The sequence below is a fragment of the Aythya ferina genome (assembly GCF_964211825.1).
Source record: "Aythya ferina genome assembly, chromosome: 1".
In the NCBI taxonomy this organism is placed as follows: Eukaryota; Metazoa; Chordata; class Aves; order Anseriformes; family Anatidae; genus Aythya; species Aythya ferina.
In genome coordinates, this window is record NC_140296.1 from 22,489,451 (window position 1) to 22,507,137 (window position 17,687).

A 17,687-nucleotide genomic window follows, 5' to 3' on the forward strand; every position below is an offset into this window, starting at 1 on the left:
AGTCATTGCCAGGGCGGTTTCATTGTTGGGGCACTGCCATGAGTTGGAACCAGAGCATTTGGTATGCAATCATGCTAGTGTGGACATGCAAAATCTAGTCTAGGCAGGACTAGCTAAATGGCTCAGGCTGTCATCTCTGAGTTTGCACAGCTTCCAAGTCTCAGAACCACACAGAAGAGCAGAAATTGCAAAATAATGCAAACCAATATTGATCAAGAGGGAGGTTTCCAGAAAAATAGATGGTTTGCCATCACATTGGGGAAAAGAATTACTGAGGGTGGCTGAAAGCTACATTTTACTTTTAATTTCAGTTTTTAATCTATGAAAGTTCTTAATTTATGTAACAAATGACCAATCTAGTGCTAGATTTTAACTCCTCTAGAGACAAAGCTAAAAAATAAAAGGCAATACAGAATTTAGAATATTATAAAAATTCTCCCATTTCCTGCTATCCAAAGAACTTTTGTTTTCTATATCATCACTCAGTCTCAGTGTACTTTCCTTCAGACCATTTGTTATTCTCTCTGCATGACCCTCCATTAACCATGGGTATGTTTGTTTCTGTGGGGGCACACAAACGAAAACTTCAAGCTGGCCGTGCATGAACTTGTGAGCCTCAGCCCATGTAAAGAGCTCTTACTGCCATACTCTGCCTGAGTTAATAGGCCCTGTGGAGACAAGGCAGTATAGCTTCTGAACCGGATTTACTTCCCTCCAGCCTGCCAAGTGTGATGAGTCCTCGTGTCTGTGGGTGCATGGGTCCATACAGATGTGCCCTGTGTACTCTTCGCTGCTCTGGTGGGCAGGGGCTCCAGTGGCACACCCAGCTTCCTTCCAGCAAGGCACTTTGTGCCAGCAAAGTCTAATCCTGCTTCTCTTGCAATAATGTATGAATGCTGTCTGCAGATCCCACTGTAATAGGGAGCCCTATAGAATGTACAGTCTTCTCTTTAAATATCGTTTGGACAATTTTGCACAGCTTTTAAATGATGAAGCACAAAACCATCTCCTTAAAATTGAACTCTTCATTAAATTGGAAGGAAGATGCTACAGATCAAATGAAGCAAGTGGATAAAGGGCAGTGAAGTGTTCATATTGCTTTGGGCTTTATGATCCCAGGCAAACAAAGGAATCTAACAAAAGCCCTTTACAACCATGTAGACACCGTATTTTAAATATGTCAGAGAGAGTGCATGGGTGTGCTGAAAAGGCCAGTCTCCAAAAGGATGTCCTGGAACAGATAGGGTCTAAAGGTTGAAAGACTGTTTGTACAGATACTGTAAAAGGTCTGCTTGTACTGCCTTTGTGAAGTGGAAAGAACAACAGCTGGCACGGGCTACCAGTCTGCTGAGCAAGTCTGGCATTAGAGCTGGACATCACAGAGCAGAGGACTGATTAAAAAAAAAAAAAAAAAAAAAAAAAAAAAAGGGGGGAGCAGAGAGGTAAAATCAGTGTTTCAAAAAAGCTTGAAAAGGTACTAAAATTAATCCACCCCCCACCCACTAAGTGTCTCTGACACCAGCATGTTTCCTGTGAAATGAATGCTATGCTCAGGAAGGCAGTCAGCAGCAAAGAAGAAACTTTCACCAGCGCTCCAAGCTGAAAGGAAAGTAAGGGCAGCATGTAGCAGGCAACTCTAAGCAGAGCAGGGATGAAATGTCTTGAAAACAGCAGAAATAATAAATTTATAATATTCTACCAAGCTATCACATAATGGCAGTTGCTTGCACAGAGAATCCAGAGAATAGGAGAGCAACTATGGTGTAGGAAGATGGAATGTAGGAAGATGGTGTAGGAATATAAGAGAAAATACTCAAGATGTTCTCAAATTAATGGAACTACAGATTACCTTGTTCCAGTGATGCCCCATGTTGGATGCCCCTGTACTGAAAGTAGTCTTTGTTCTCAAAGGGAATGCGAGTACAAGAGATCCGGATTTGAGTTTTGAGGCTAGGTGTAGAGTGTGACTTTCCTGGTACTTTCATTTAAATGCTGGATCCAGGAGCATCTAAGGGAAGATTCAGTATCAGCAATACATCTCAAAAAAGTCTTAGCTGGACATGGGTTTAGTCTTATGTTTTATCATGTCCATGGTTAGCATACATCAACATTATGTATAAGATATCCAGCACTATGATGCCAGAGTAGCCTTAGAGGATAAAAGTGTAGGTGGTTCATCTGAAGTTCCTGCCTCCAGCAGAAAGGACTTCTGACACAAGCCAACACCATTGTGAAAATAAGACATACATTCCCATAAGAGAAAGTGAATAAATAGCATGACCATATGGGTGAATCTTGCATTAAATAAGAAGTCACCAGCTCCATTCAGTCAACATTGGAAGGCTAAGTTGTCCCATGAGCAATGCTACCCAACTCATCCATATAGTAAAACTTTTGAAAAGCAGAGAAAACATAATATCTTCTTTCTGCTCTGTGTATGTGGAGAATGGTGCAATAGATATCCTAGGTATAATACTCTTAACAATCACCTAGTAATAATTGCAGTAGAGCTTGATGATGCATAAGCATTTTATAAACACATACTTCCAACCTCCTGTGCAAGACATCGCGGTTACTAAACTAGGGTTTTTAGAGTGATCCACTGCTACAGATAAAGTGCACAGACATTATATATGTGTTGTATTCAGCATCTTTTATGAAAGTAAAGAGGAGGGAAAGTATTTCATAAAAAGGATTGCGGTCTTTTAAATACAAAGAAAGTTTCCGAAAGAGTGGAGTGTCAGGTGATGTAAGAAATGCATTTGTATTTCAGAGAGGTACATGATTTTAACTATGTATGAGTAAGAAATGAATTAAAAAAGGAGCATATCTACCTGTACTGATGAATAGAAAATAACAAAAACCACACTGAAGCTTTAATGTATTAGATATTACCTGAGAAGAGCACCTGTGCTGCAAATTCTCATTAAAAAAAAAAAAAAAAAACACTTCTCAAGAGAGATTATACTCCTGATATAGCACTCAGTTTGCTTGACAAAGAAATTGGACTAGAGCATAGATCACCTTTAATTAATTAAAATGGATTCTTATAGTTGCTGCTTTGCAGTGATTCAGATAATCAAAAAAAACTCTGGCAAGAGACAATAGCAGTGGTAATTCATTGTCATGAAAATTGTTTTGAAAACATGAACTAAATGGTTTTTGACTGGTCTATGGAAGAATTGCAGTTAATTAGCATTCAGTGTCTTGCACAGCCATTTTTTTGTGTGTTATCAGACCCCTTTTCAATTTGCATACTTGTCAACATATAGAAGATGGGAAAACAAAAACAAAAACAAAAAAAAACACATTATACTTGAGAGGAAAAACTGAGATAGATCTTTAATTTCATTTAAACTTCTTAGCTGTTTTGAGAAATGCAGTGATAACCCAACTAGTGCTTCATATTTCTGTTACTGCTTCATATTCTGTTTAAAGACTTAGGTGGAAGTAGCTCTCCATCTGGAACTTTACACCAAGTTCCACCTTAGAAAACATACAGTCTTCCTCCTTCCACACATTGATAAAAATATGTGATCTTTGAGGCACACACATACTGCATTTTCTGTTTTAAATTTATCTGAAAATGTGGAAATATCTGCAGAAAGAAATGTTCGGAGACAGCAGATGAACAATTTCTCACCCTTTGGGGGATCTGTTTTACAAACCCCATAGGTTAATGCTCACCATGGGACAATTCAGATTCTAAATCAAACCAGGACCTAATTCTGTCATAATTTGGACCCCCAAAAAAGAAAGAAAAAAAAGAAGAAAAATAAAAGCATGCATATGGCCTGAACCTTCTTTCTGCAGTTCCCTTTTCATGCTCAGGTTCTTCTTTGACTGTCTGGGAAGGTCCTAGAGTATCTCAACTTTCTGCAGGCCTCAGATGATCAATTAAGGTGGGTGGAAAAGTGGCTAGAGCATCAGCATCGGGGTGTTGAAATCAGAGGTATAAAGCCCAGCTGGCAGACAGTTATTTTGGCATCCATTAGGGGTTGATACTCAGCAAATACTGATTACCATCTTCATTGAAAACCTGAATGGGATAGAGCACTCCCTCAGCAAGTTGACAGAAGATAGCAAATCAGAGGGAACTAGTCAGTATGCTGGAGGGGAGGGCGGCAGTTCAGAGGGACTTCAGCAGGCTGGAGAAACGTGTCAGCAGGAACTTCATGATGTTCAGCAAAGGCGGATGGTGGAGAATAATGTCATGCAATAGGGCCCATGGCTGGGGCCAGCTGGTTGGAAAGCCGCTCTGCAATGTGTCCTTGCAGGAAGAAAGGCCAGCTGTATACTGGGCTGTATTACCAAGAACATGGATCAAGTCACTTCCCCTCATTCAGCACCTGAGGCCACTCACAACTGTGTCCAGTCTGGGGAATCCCTGGACAAGAACGATGTAACATACGATGTGACATACTGAAGTGAGCCCAGTGGAGGGCCATCAAGATGGTAAGAAGGTCAAGAGCAGGCTGGACCAGAGGATTGGTCCCTCCAGCACAGGAGGTGTGTAAAATTCTGTGTGCCAAGAACATCTTTGGCCCACATACGTACGAATGTTGTGCCACTGATGTGTTATTTTGTAGTGTGGTGCTCTTCTACACACTCTGGAGGAGTAACTTGGAAGAGAGCTGAATGGTAGGTCTGCTCTGGGGAACCAAGTACCTGGCTCTCACGAAAACAGTAGGACTTGTATAAAATTCAGGGGAAAAAAAAATAAAAAAGTTTATCTCAATCATTGTGTATAAGGATTTGAGGTTTACATCTCAAAGAGGACACTGACCACTCTGCAGTTTTTATTCTCTTCATGTAATACAGCTTCCTCAACCCTGTCTAGTCTCGTTCAGCCACATCCTTCTCTCAGAATACAGAACCCCACAGAACTGTGCTGTACTTTGAAAATTTGGCTTGCCGTCAGATACTGATACAGCTCTGGGCTCCCCTGTGTGTGCCCGCACTCCTGATCCAAACTCCCAACCATCAGGTTGCCTCCTGTTCCAGACCTCTCTCAGCTCTATCCAGCAGGCTGGACTTGTCAGACACCAGTCTATGAAATTAGAGAGCTGAAGGGTTTTATATTCTCTATGTCTTGTTGTGGGGTTTTGGGGTGTGCATGTTACAGAATACCTATTTCAGCTTGGCTATTATGTAATGTTTATCTCACAGACAAGTGACTGTTATTCCCCATAAGAAACATCATAATTCATGTGCAATGGCAGTAGCAATAAAGAATTCACTTGAGCAGCTGGTTTCTACTTGCCCATTAAATTAAAGACGATCAAAAGTATCGTTCAGAAACTAACCCAGTCAATTCCTGAGCTTTTACAAGTACCAGTAAATCATACGTAACGGGGCAGACTGCTAAATACAATCAGTCAAGATGAAAAATAGGAGGCCAGTGTTATCCCAGCCCTCACCGGCAAGCTCGCAGTGTAAAATCTGCTTCTTTTAATCAGCTGCAAAATCCAGACAAGACAACCTCAACAGGAGGGAGAGGGATGAGCTAAGGTCAGCATGAGTTGGGGAAAAATGAGCACCAGTGGGCTTGCAGATATGGAGGGGGATGAATCGGATGCTGCTGTGTTCTCCTTTGCAAACACTTTCCATTAAAAGCAAACACTTTCCTTTAAAATACATGGTGGTTTGCATTCATTCCTGTACTGGGTATAGGGATACAGAGCACTATGCTGCATGTGAAAGTGGGACATTCAACTGCAATTTTTTCAACCTCTTTCCCAGGAAATTCACTCTGAAACTTTCCATAGCACAACTCACTGAGGAAGTAACAGTAAAATGCCATGGGGTCCATGTAAAATGACAGTAAGAGGAAGAGTAGCTGTCTTACCTCTGCAGCTAACTTCAGGTGTTCTAAGTTACTCTGAGTTTTTCTATTTAGTCCAAAGAACAGTTCGTTTCTTCATTTTTTTCCTTTATTTTTTTAATGCCAGACGGAGACTTCTTTTTTTAATAAATAAAGAAAGCAATCACTTTGAGACAAGTTGATGAAATAGCCCTTGTCCTTATCTTTTTTTTTCCTCATCAGATTGACTTTACATTTGAAACAAAAACAAAGGGAAAAGTACAAGCGTTAGCAGTTTCTAGTTCAACAAATATGTAGTCTTTCTTCTACATCTACTTATTTATTCAAAGCCTTTCAGTGTCTCATAGATCACAGGACTTAGAGTCTCTAGAGAGAATTAGACTGCTCTTATTCCACAGAATCCATCATATTTCCAGCTTTGCTCATTTTGTCTCAAGCAGTGCATGCGTGGAAGTGTCATTACTCACCAAGGACATGACCAGCCATGGGTGTCAGGGGGAAAGGCAGAAGCAAGCTCCAAGTGGCTATCTGTGTCTGTGAGTGAGTGAAAACACTTCTTTGAGGTTTTTCAAACTCACAACGTGTGTTAGTTAACTTATAAAACACACCTGAGAACACCTGGAGTCTGACCAAGCCTGTCCCATTGAATTGTTAACGGTGTCTGCAGCGTGTCAGGTTCTGCTTTGGAATAAATACTCAGTGTGTAATTTAATAGAAAGCTTTCAATCTGAAGTGTGTAAGCAGATTGAAGCCTATCCCATCGTACTGGCTTTTAAAGACTTAGAAAGGTACAGGTAAATACATGTGCTGATTCTGCACATGTATTTAGCCCTGGAGATGTCTCGGATAATGCGTGTTTAGCTCTGGTTCCTGGACTAGCGTTCAGCGCTGATGGGAGAGTGGACAAGCAGCTTTCTTCGTCTGCTATCTTCCAGGTGATTGCTGAATGATTTAACATGTCTGAAGTGTTTTTTACATTTATTTCTAATGATTTTGTCTTAGCGCCTTCTGTTCGGTTTGAAGCAGACTGTGTGTTAATTAGGAAATGCAAATACCTTTACAGAACTGTGCATTGGGATGCATTTGTAATCACAGCCATAGAAAACACCAGCAAGTATTTATGTTGATAGTTACCTTATGGCCTGAAATTTCTATTTCTGCATGCAAGAATAGCTTTTAAAAAGAGAGGAAACTTTGAGAGATTTGTACTATCATTTAGTACAGAGTTAACTGGAGTTCCACATTTCCAGCCTGCAGGCAACAATAGTTAGAGTTTGATGTAAAGTATGTTCTAGGTCAGAATTAATACACTTTAAAAAAATAAAATCTAAATCAAACAGTGCGCAGTGTACAAATTGTATTTTATGTAAACATAAAATGCAACAGTGTAAATTGGTATTTTATGCATTTTCTATTATTTTGATGGTATGCACTATACCTTTTGACTTTTCATACTCAATATGATGATCAGAGCGTTATTTAAGGCTTTCCATGCTTTCAAGCCCATTGTAATGACCAAAAGGTCTGTCTTGTTTCCTAAGTGACAGGGGAATATCAAACTTTTTGCATGTACTTTTGAGTTACTTCTTGGACGCTAGTAGGTAAAAAGCTCAAACTGCACAACCTCGCACTGTGCCATGCCCTGCAATACAGTACCATGTCGATCATCACACCAACGCTCTCCTTTTTTAAGCCTTTGGGCAGACTATTTTAAACTTGAAATTCCAGATTTCTGGGAAGTGAAAAATTCTGAACCCAAACTCTCATCATTTAGAAATTAATTTTTCCTGCAGGAACTTGTCTTGAAATCAACGTGGTTTATGAATGTTTCTTTTAACAAGCTAACAGCTGTTGTTAGAAAGGAAAAGAACAAACCCAGTTTTTAGGAAAACTTTCAGCTGAAGTTTTAATTGAAGTCTGATGCCAGGGACATCTCTTTTCTTAAGATTTCCTCATGGGTGGTGAGTTTAGCAGAGCAATAGCATTTTGCTCCTGGGGACTGTCCTGTCTTTTGCCTTCTGCACACTTCCTAAAACCCTCCCTGCTAAGGAGGGTCATAGAGCAACAGGCAGGATGCTTCAGCTTGGGAAAGAAAACACAAATAAGCTTACAAACTGATAGAGGGCAGTTATCTCCATTTACCCCCTTTGTTATTAACCCTTCTCTCCCATCCTTGCCAAGATATTTACTTGCCTCTTTGTCACAACCTGCTTGAGGCTCACTCTGCTGATCTGTCCTGTGCAGCAGGCCCTGACGGGCACCACCATCCATGCATGGCTCTGGCCATGAACACACCTCACATTGCCCTCTGCAGAGTGACGGAGCTCTCAGGGCTTTTTTACTGCTTTTCTCTGTGTTTTTTGTTTGTTTTGTTTTTTTTCATCTGAGCTCTAATTAGGGAATTGTTGTTCTTTGCTTTGTGATTAAGGTTAAGAGCCTGAACTAATTCCCCAGGTGTTCCTCATTCAAAACTTCTCAAAACCAGAAGTAGTTAAGCATTTATATGCCCCTTGTTACCACTGAAAACATGAGGAAAACATACTTCTGCTATGATTCTACCACTGTATGCGCGTGACATTTGCTGTAGAAAAATTTACAGAGGATCTTGGTGCATGGCCCGTTTACACACCATATTCTTATTCTGAAAACCACAATAAAACCAAGACCTTACTGCCTTGGAAAAAGTAATGCTCAAATCTAAAACCTTATAAACTATGTCTTATAAAGCAAGCTCTGTTTTTGTCTCACAACTCCCATCTCATGTTGCTTTCACTCAGTCCTTAGTAATGACATGGCACCATAAGCTTGTTTTATGTCCTGCTCTGTAGTAAAGTGCAGTGTAGCAGGTGGCAGATGTGGGAAATTTATGTCCTCAGTCACTTTGCTGCAGAAAGTATTCATCACAAACAAGAATTGCAGCCTCAACATCTCCAATTTAGAAACAGCAGAGAAAAAGGAGATGGACCAAAGTATGAAGAGTTCAGTCTTTACCAGCTAGTGATGACTGATGGGGCGATTTGCCTGCTAAGGGTGGGATGAAGTCAGAGAGGGTGTTAGACCTCCTCCTGTGCCATCTTCTCGTAAATACAGTTGGACTCAGGGCTTGTCTCTGTACCTGTGCTCTTCCCAGGCATGCTCCACAAGGAAATGCTGAGACAGTGCTAGAAAACATGAACCACACAGCTTGTGGTGCGTGGCGAATGCTGCATCTGCAGCTCGCTGCTTGCAAGTCCTGACCCAGGCAGATGTGGAAGGGTTTTAAGGCATCAAAGATAAGCCTGATACTGCAGTTGTGACCAACTGTGGCTTTACAGATGGGAGAAAGCTAGTCATCCAGCAAGTGTCCCTGAAAGTTATGATCCCCATATAAAATTACCACTTTTCTCCACTATTGAAATAGCCAGAGCACATTTGTATTGAGCAAAATGCAAGACACTGTTAGTTTTTGGACTGGTGTTTTCTTTAGACAGCACAAAGAAAATATGTTTTTCTTTTCCTGCTTCAGATACTTCAGCTTCAGTGGGTCATTTTCCTACAAGACTTCTGTGAAGGTACTCATGAGAGATGTGAAAGCTAATAAGGGAAACGTTTTTCCTTCTTGAAAACAAAACAAAACAAAACAAAACAAAAACAAAAAACAAAACAAAACAAACAAACAAAAAACACTCTGCTTTTCCTCTGAATCCAGGGGCTGCCACACAGTCCTGCAAACTGTGCAACCCCCAACAAGCACTAACTGTTAAAAAGGAAAGCAAACAGGAAAATACATTAATGTCTGAGGGATTAGCTTCTTCTTGTTGTTCATTCTTAATTCCTTGGGAGTGTTTTCTGCTTGAAATCCTGTGGCTGTGACAGTCACACCATGGGTAAAACAGCAGGGCAGGGTTTTTGCATTTACACACTCAGCATAGTCCCCACGGCTACTTTTGTGGCAGTTGTGTGGGCAGAAAGGGCAAGCTGAGCTTGTGTGGCTGCTCTGACTGCAGAGCTTGAACAACCAACAGACCATCCTGAGCCTGTAACCAAGGAATCTCCCACTGCAAAAGCAAAGGAAAAAGCTCGCACAAAGTTTCTGGAGATCGTAACCCAAGACAGCCCTGGGGCATCACGTTGTCAGTGGGAAGGATGAGTGGCTGCAGGAGAAAGGAGAAAGGCAGAGGTCAGGAGTAATCTGGAGAGTCACAGAGAGGAGAAGAAGGAGGGCAGGCAGCCTGGCACGTGCCTGGGTCACAGGTGAACACAGACCAGGTGCTGGTTCAGCCTTGTGGACAGCAGGGCAATCGTGTGGTCCTGTTGTGTCCTGCATTGGCACAGTGTGCTTTAGGTTTGTGCACTGGGTGTGTTGCACCTCTCTGTTCCTCTTCAGACAGCGACTCTCCTGCCTGGGGCACCACATCCAGCAGAGCCCTGACACCTCCTGCCTGCTTCTGGCTCTGCAGGAGCTCATCTCTTGCCTGTAGGAGATCTTCTTGGCAAAGCTAATCACTATGAAAGGCACTTTCTAACTGGGAAGGGTGACCTCTAGGGAAAAAGTGGATAGAGCAGTGCCCTACAGAAGAGGCAGGTGACTGAAGACAGCTCTGCACAGTCCTACTCAGCTTCTCTTTCAGCCCAGAATGGCTGAGGATGCACAGAAGGTTAGAGACAGGACACAGAGCCCAGAACAGCTAGGATGGGCTACCTGTGTAGCTGTTTGTGCCTTAATGGGTCACTGTGCAGATGGCCAAAGAACCAAGGTAGTTTGTAAGGCCTTCTTCTGCCCTTCTCCATTGCCATGCATGTCAGCTCAGCCACATGCACGCAGTCATGCTTGCAGAAGTGACAAGTTGGTATCCAACACAGGAGTAGCATCATTCTCTCCATGCAAATGCCAGTATGTATTTTGGTGAAATATTTGTATTTTGCCATCCTGATATGTATCTTAGTGAAATAGTTCTCTGCAATTACAAACTGAATTATAAAAATGGGTTTCTTTCTACCTTTTTTTTTTTTTTTTTTTTTCTGAAACAGGCGTGAAGAAAGAAGTACAAAAAGATCAGGATGCTAGCAGACCAGCTGTCTCATCCCCTAAGCGATCAGCAGTAACAGCCACCAAGCTCCATTCACCAGGTATTTATGAACCCAAAAGCACTCTTTCAGGGAAGATTTAAAGTTGCCGACTTTGCATCTCTAGTTAATACACTGAAATCTGGGACCTACTATTGTTGAGTGAAGATTGATTATGTCCAAGGTTCATTGAGCTGGCTGTGAGTACAGCAGGCTTTTTCATAGCAATGCATGAGCTGAATAGCTTTATGTTTTCTTTGTTACCACCTTGCAATCATCTCTCTTTCAAAACAAAGAGTTGTTGCTATTACATGTTTAAGGGCATAGGGACATTTCTTGTATCACTATAATTTTCTTATTTAAAAAGAGAACAGATATAGTGAAACAAAAGACACTTTAAATGATTACTTGAAGTGATAGTGTTTTTCTTTGAATCTACTGTCACTGTTGTGCAGAAGCAATGTATTTTGTGCATTATTTCCATGCATAATTAGGAAAGAGATCATCTATAGAAATGAGCTCCAGACTGCTATTGGGGCATTGTCAATTTACCCCTTAATATTAGATGCAAACACATGGCTACAGTATTTCTAAAAAATGCTGTTGTTTAGGTACTAAAATGAAGAGAACTTATTTCTATTTATGTCTACTTATGCACATTACGAAATATATAAGGGACCTGAAGACTTTTGTAAGGCTGGCCTTTTGACTGATTTTAAATGTTTCTGAAACGAGTGTCAATAGTACCAACTATTTTGTTGTGCTTGCTCTCTTCTAATCCATTAAATCATTTTTCCAACTGTACTTAAATAATTTAAATATCATATATGTATCAGTGTGATACTTGAATAATAAATATGGGGAGTAGAACTCCATGTTTCTTCATTTGACAGTAAAGAGTAAAACATGTAAAGCAGCTTTTCAGCTCCTGTAACTTGCATCAAGAGTCTCCTCATTTTTACTGAACTCAATGGCTATTCTACTTCCCAACCAACAAAATAAAAAAGGAAACTTAAATTTAACCTTCCTAGACACCAACAAGACTCAAAATTTTCCTTACTTGGGAGCTAGGGAGAAAGGTGAACTTGATGCTGTCCTCTGAACTGTATAATTTTCAGGCTATTTTGGATCTGGTGAGGTCATTAAGAGAGACTCAAAGAAAAAAATTACTGCAGAGAGTGCCAGACTAGCAGCTCACCAATGTTTATAACAGTGGGAATCCAGTTTAAGAACCAGCACTGACTGTGGCTGTAGAAGCATGCTACAGCAAAGCTGGTTTGCTTCCACTAGAATTAGAAAGCAAAATGAAACACAAGCATATTTGTATGGTGGACTTGCTGGGTTTTAAAGAAGCTGAAATTTTCATTGGTTGACTGATTTTTAAGGCTTAGGATTTGGCATTTCCTATTCATGATGTTTTTGCATCAAACCTTCAAAGTAAACTTTTATGGGAGTTGGGTACCTGGGAGGTTGAGTACCTGCCCTCTCTCCATCAGATTCATTTAGGATTTTGTAAGTTTGATTGTCTGAAATTCTGGCCTAAAATTCTCTAGCACTGTAAGGATCAAATAAGAAAATAAACCTCATGTTCATTTATTTTCTTTACAGCTGCCTTGAGCATTCTTTGGATAACAGCAATAACAAAGCAATAAAGAGAATCTTTTCACCTATTCAACAGTTTCACAAAATAATCAAAGAAACCATTAAACAGGACAAAGAGCAAGTACAGGAAAAGCTAAGGGGCAGTGCAGTCTTCCCCCACCAGGGTCACTAATCCATGCAGCATTTATACATTGTGACAGGAATGGCTTCCACAGGCATCTCCAGCACAGCTATAGGTGGCCATGAAATAGGTTCTAATATTTCTGAGTGCCATTTCTAGACTGTTGACCCTGATATTGGCCTGCTCATATGCAATTCCTGATCATCAGCACTATTTTTGGCTGACATACTAGCCCTGTTACAGAAGGATTGAATATGATTATTTTTTTTTTTTAGCCTCGGATCTAATTTGGTTCAGTCCTCCTAGACTAGCAAAGGAGTTTTGAAATGCAGTCTTGTAAGGATCTTAAGTTTATCTATTGATACAATACTATTCCTGATATCTGTGTATGGACACAGGTGTACACAGATGCAGATGGTCTCCCTCCTCTCCGTTGCAGGAACGTGACATCTAGTCTGATATCTGTCATGCTGCAGTGACATCAAAACTCACCAATACTCTCAAAGTAATATTCTTTCCTTACCAAAATTTTGCAAGTTGGACAACGGAGAGGCAAATAAATTGCATGCCCCACATAAGTCCTCATGGACTGAGTTAATTATGACTGTCTACCTGTTATGACACCTTAATTCAAATGCTCAGGTAAAAAAAAAGACCTGGGAGTTCTGAAGCAGATCAAAGGCATTCCGTTATTTTAATGAACAGTGGATCTGTTCCCCTGGTCCCACCACCAGCACAAAGGACATTCAGGATCAGGGCCAGCATCATTAACATACACCCTGTTTTGTGCAGAGCAACAGAAGAGAAACATCAGTGGTAGAATAAGCTTAGTAAGCTGCTTTTCGGGCCCAAATGAACTGAGAAATTCAGATTTATCCCTGAGGAGAATATTACAGTTTAATTTAAAAGGACAGCTTATAATACTGACAAGGACAACATGGAGATATGCACTTGAAATCTTCCACTGAACAGGAAAGCTAGAAAGATATAAAATAAAACAATGGGTTTTATCCCATTGTTGTGTTCCTTTTTTAATTAAAATTGGACTGATTTCAAGGGCTTCCTCCTACACTCCTATCTGTGGCTTCTCTTGTAACAGCACAATGCTGCCTAAACAAACAAAGATTTTTATACTAAAAAGACAGATATTTATGGCTGTTGTTTTTACAAATGGCTTATTTTGTGCTAATACCTATGATCAAGTTAAGAGCCCCTTTATGAAATGGACAGCCCCTAATGAAAGCCTAAAATGAAAGAATCTGTAAGAAAATATCATTATTGGAAAAAGAGAAAGAGAGAGGGAGAGAAAAACAGAGAAAGAGAGAAAAAGAGAAACAGAGATGGAAAGAGAGAAGGAAGGAAAGAAGGGAAGAACAAGAGGAAGGGAGGGAGAGGAGAGGAGAGGAGAGGAGAGGAGAGGAGAGGAGAGGAGAGGAGAGGAGAGGAGAGGAGAGGAGAGGAGAGGAGAGGAGAGGAGAGGAGAGGAGAGGAGAGGAGAGGAGAGGAGAGGAGAGGAGAGGAGAGGAGAGGAGAGGAGAGGAGAGGAGAGGAGAGGAGAGGAGAGGAGAGGAGAGGAGAGGAGAGGAGAGGAGAGGAGAGAGAAAATAGAAAGAGAGAGGAGGGAAGGAAGGAAAAGAGAGAGAGAGAGAGAAAGAGTGAACAGGCTTAAATTGACATGAAAATAGAGAGCAATGACTTTGCTGATTCTTAATGCCAGGAAGTCCTCTTTGACATCCTCTATTGTGTTATTTGGGTCTTGCAACATCATGAAGTTAATCTTGACATGTTGCAAAACCTGGTATTCCTCTTTGCAAATATGGGTCATGGGCACAGCGAGTTTTAAAGTCTGTTTTGTAGCTGTGTGTCTTTGCAGCAGCAGCATGAGATACTTGAAGACATGAGGGAGCATCTCTGCTGGGGCTGGCTCCCTGTAAGTTTAGCCTGGAGCAAGAACATAGTTGAGCAGGTTGGAGTATATGCTCCCAGTGGCTCCATGTAAACTGGGAACAGATCAGAAATGGTAGGAATACACTCTTGGGGCATTACTGTGACAAAGCACCTCTAGTAACACCTGAAAACAAGGAGTCTGACTCTATTTTCTCACTTTTTCTTACTAGAAAAAAACTTTCTTTCTTTACTTTCTTTCTAGCTCCTGGGTTAAAAGCTTGAGACTAGTGGGAGAAACCAAGGAAGAGAACCATAGATTCCTGAGCAGTATTCAGGAAAGAGTTAAAAAGCATCAGCTGATGTGAAACTGAGAGTAGTAAGAAGGCAGAGTAAGCTGTGCAAAGGTGTTGCCCAGCTAACCCTAAATGTTTTCAGGGGAGGCTTCTCAGAAAGCTAAGATAAAGACAAAATACGATGGCCAAGTAATGGCTTGAGCAACCTGATGTACTGCCCTTTCTTGCTTCATCCTCATAACCAGGTATTAACCTCCAGAGAAATGGATAGTTATCTCAAGCAGGATATGAATTTAGGATAAAAATCTCACTTCACTCTAGCAGTTTATCAAGAGCAAGCACACACAGTGCTGTGATCCCTACCACCACTTGGTGTCTCCATGAAGACAGCTACACTAAGTGAAGGTTTTATGGGGTTTTGTTCAATTAGTCATCTTCCCTAGCAATTCCAAGTGTGGTAGCAAAAGAAAATGCTACATTCTCAGTGTAGACAAGTCCAGAAAGAGAGGACATGACTGTAAAGTTTGAGTTCTACATTTTATTGTCTCTGCCTGGAGTCTAACATACCTGTAGCTTGGTACTGAAACAATGGCTGTACCCAGAATTTGCTGACAAATATGGATATGCAAAAATGTACAAATTCAGCTCATGCTGCCTTGACTGCTCTGATTTTGCTAAAAGGAGCACGGCCTTCTGGTATAAGATAGCCAGTGTCCTTACTGAGCTACCAAATGGTGATAAAATTTCACACAGGCCTCTTTATGGCTCTAGCTTACACCAGAGACAGAAAGGAGAGACAAAGCTCGCTTTAGCACCTTCCTGGGGCACCCTATCCCTATGTGAGGCCAGAACCTATCTTTTTTCTTGCTACCAGATTTGCTTTCCCATATACAGACCCTCTCAAGTACTGTTATTTCATGGTCCTCTTTCAAGCACCAAGGGCTTTGGTAAGAATCTGTGGGTTTGGCCCTCATGGATGGTGAGTCAGTGCAGAGCTGATTGCTCCACACTTGGAGTTCAAGTGGCCAAAGAAACCATGTGTAGAGTGTAAAGGTCATATGAGTTCTTTCCACATCCACAGTAGGATGAGGTGAATCTCTCAACCTACATGTGCACTTTTCTGGAATTGACTTTGAGGTGAATCTGGCATCACACATCAAGAGGCAAGCCTCGGTTTCTGCAGATGTCTAACATGGGTGAGCTGAACCCTGACTCTAACAACCTCAGTTCTCAGTAAGACACAATGAGGAGAACTCTCCTCAACTCTTAGCAGACCTTCAGGCTCATATCCTGAGGTGAAATGACTTAAAAAGCTTTGAGCTTTAGCCTCTAGGGAAACATATTTCGCTGTGCTCGTTTTTTTTTTTTTCTTCTTCTTCTTTTTTTCTTTTTTTGGAAATCATTACCCATCTACGTGAATGCTACAGATGTTTTTATTTTGCAGGACTGATTCCCAAAGGCTTTAGATACACATAAAGATTATGTCCATACCCATAAAGTAACTGACCTTGATTATCCTTCCTTCTCTCTTTTGTAGGACATCCCAAGCAAAGGTCAACCACCCCAAAGAACGGATGCTCCCCTAAACCAGGAGAGAGTCGAGATGCAGAAAAGCAGTTCATCCAGAGACTGAGGGAAAAGTGCGATGAGCAGTCCCGGCAATTAAGCAATATTCGAGATGAGCTTAAAAGGGCCAGCTGTGGGTTTGATGTCTTCGCGATAACAACACAGCACTTTTTCAGGCAGGTAGGTGCAACGGGTACTTTTTAGCATTGTAAAGATACTTTGCCTTTATATCAGTCCCTTGCCCAAATGTATTTCATAGTCATTGAAATCCTGTTCTTGGAAGCAAAGCCTGTAATTTCTTTGCAATTGTTACTATGAGGAGGGAAATACATTTGATACCATGTGTTTAAGAATAAAAGTTCAGGAACCTGGAAGAGAAAGAATTGCAACTGAAGATTTTGTTACAAGCAGGAAGGACTTTCAGAAAGTTTTTATGGATGCAGCAGACATAGCAATTTAAAATTCCCAGTCCCCAATTTATAGCAGGAATAGGGGATGTAACTGAGATATTGACACTTGCAAACAAATGCAAAAATAATCCATGCATTTAGTCAACAAAAAGTGATGGATGAAGGAAAAGATCTGCTTTCTCAAAGTACTTATCTACAGTTCCTGCTCACCACAGATCAGGCAGAATGGTCACTGTTACAAAGGTTTCCAAAGCAGGAGTAGCATTACTTCAGTATTTAGGAGACTACATTTAGCACGTATAGAAAATGTTGTCAATAACTAGAGAAGCTTATTTGTTCACTAAATCCAATAAAGAATGACTGAAGTTTGACAGATGGCCACAGTGACTATGAAGGAATCACAGGTATTATTTGTTTTGGTCTGGACCTGGTTCACCTGATGCCCATCTATTCAGTACCACCTCAGGTTAAGCAGTTGTCCCAACTGGCAGATAACCACCAGCAGTAGGACCCAAGGTTTTGATAATGTCCTTGATTGACTCTTTGCCTACTTTTGGAAGAAACAAGTAAACTTACAATATTATGTAAGGAGAGAAGAAAAAAAAAACTGAGCTTCAGTCTTCATAAATTCTGAACCACTTTATTCAGTTTTGTTTCTGTTTTGTATTGTATTATATTAGTGGGAAATATTACCTTTGAACAAATACCATGGTTCACACTTTTCCCTAAGTAGGAGCTGATCTTGCTGGGGGGAGCTTGACTGAACTGAAAAAAAAAAAAAAAAAAAAACAAAAAAAACAGGATTTTAAAAAAGTTCTAAATATTTTACATACCTTCTCAAGGGATTTTTTTCCCCTCTATTTTTCTTTAGTCTTGACATTTCTGGGCCTGATGGGCATTTGTAGAGCCTTTTTTTTTTTTTTTTTTTTCCAGCTGAC

The 17,687-nt window shown here is 40.7% G+C and overlaps 1 protein-coding gene across 5 annotated transcripts in view; it reads left to right on the forward strand.

Annotated features, from left to right (window-relative positions):
• Positions 1-17,687, forward strand: part of MTUS2 (microtubule associated scaffold protein 2) — a 279,879-nt gene that overhangs the window by 212,468 nt on the left and 49,724 nt on the right. For all 5 annotated transcript variants that reach the window (XM_084534381.1, XM_084534383.1, XM_084534382.1 and 2 more), the window contains 2 exons: positions 10,835-10,933; positions 16,311-16,519. In XM_084534381.1, coding sequence (XP_084390507.1) covers positions 10,835-10,933; positions 16,311-16,519 — 308 coding nt within the window. The remainder of the gene's footprint in view (positions 1-10,834; positions 10,934-16,310; positions 16,520-17,687) is intronic.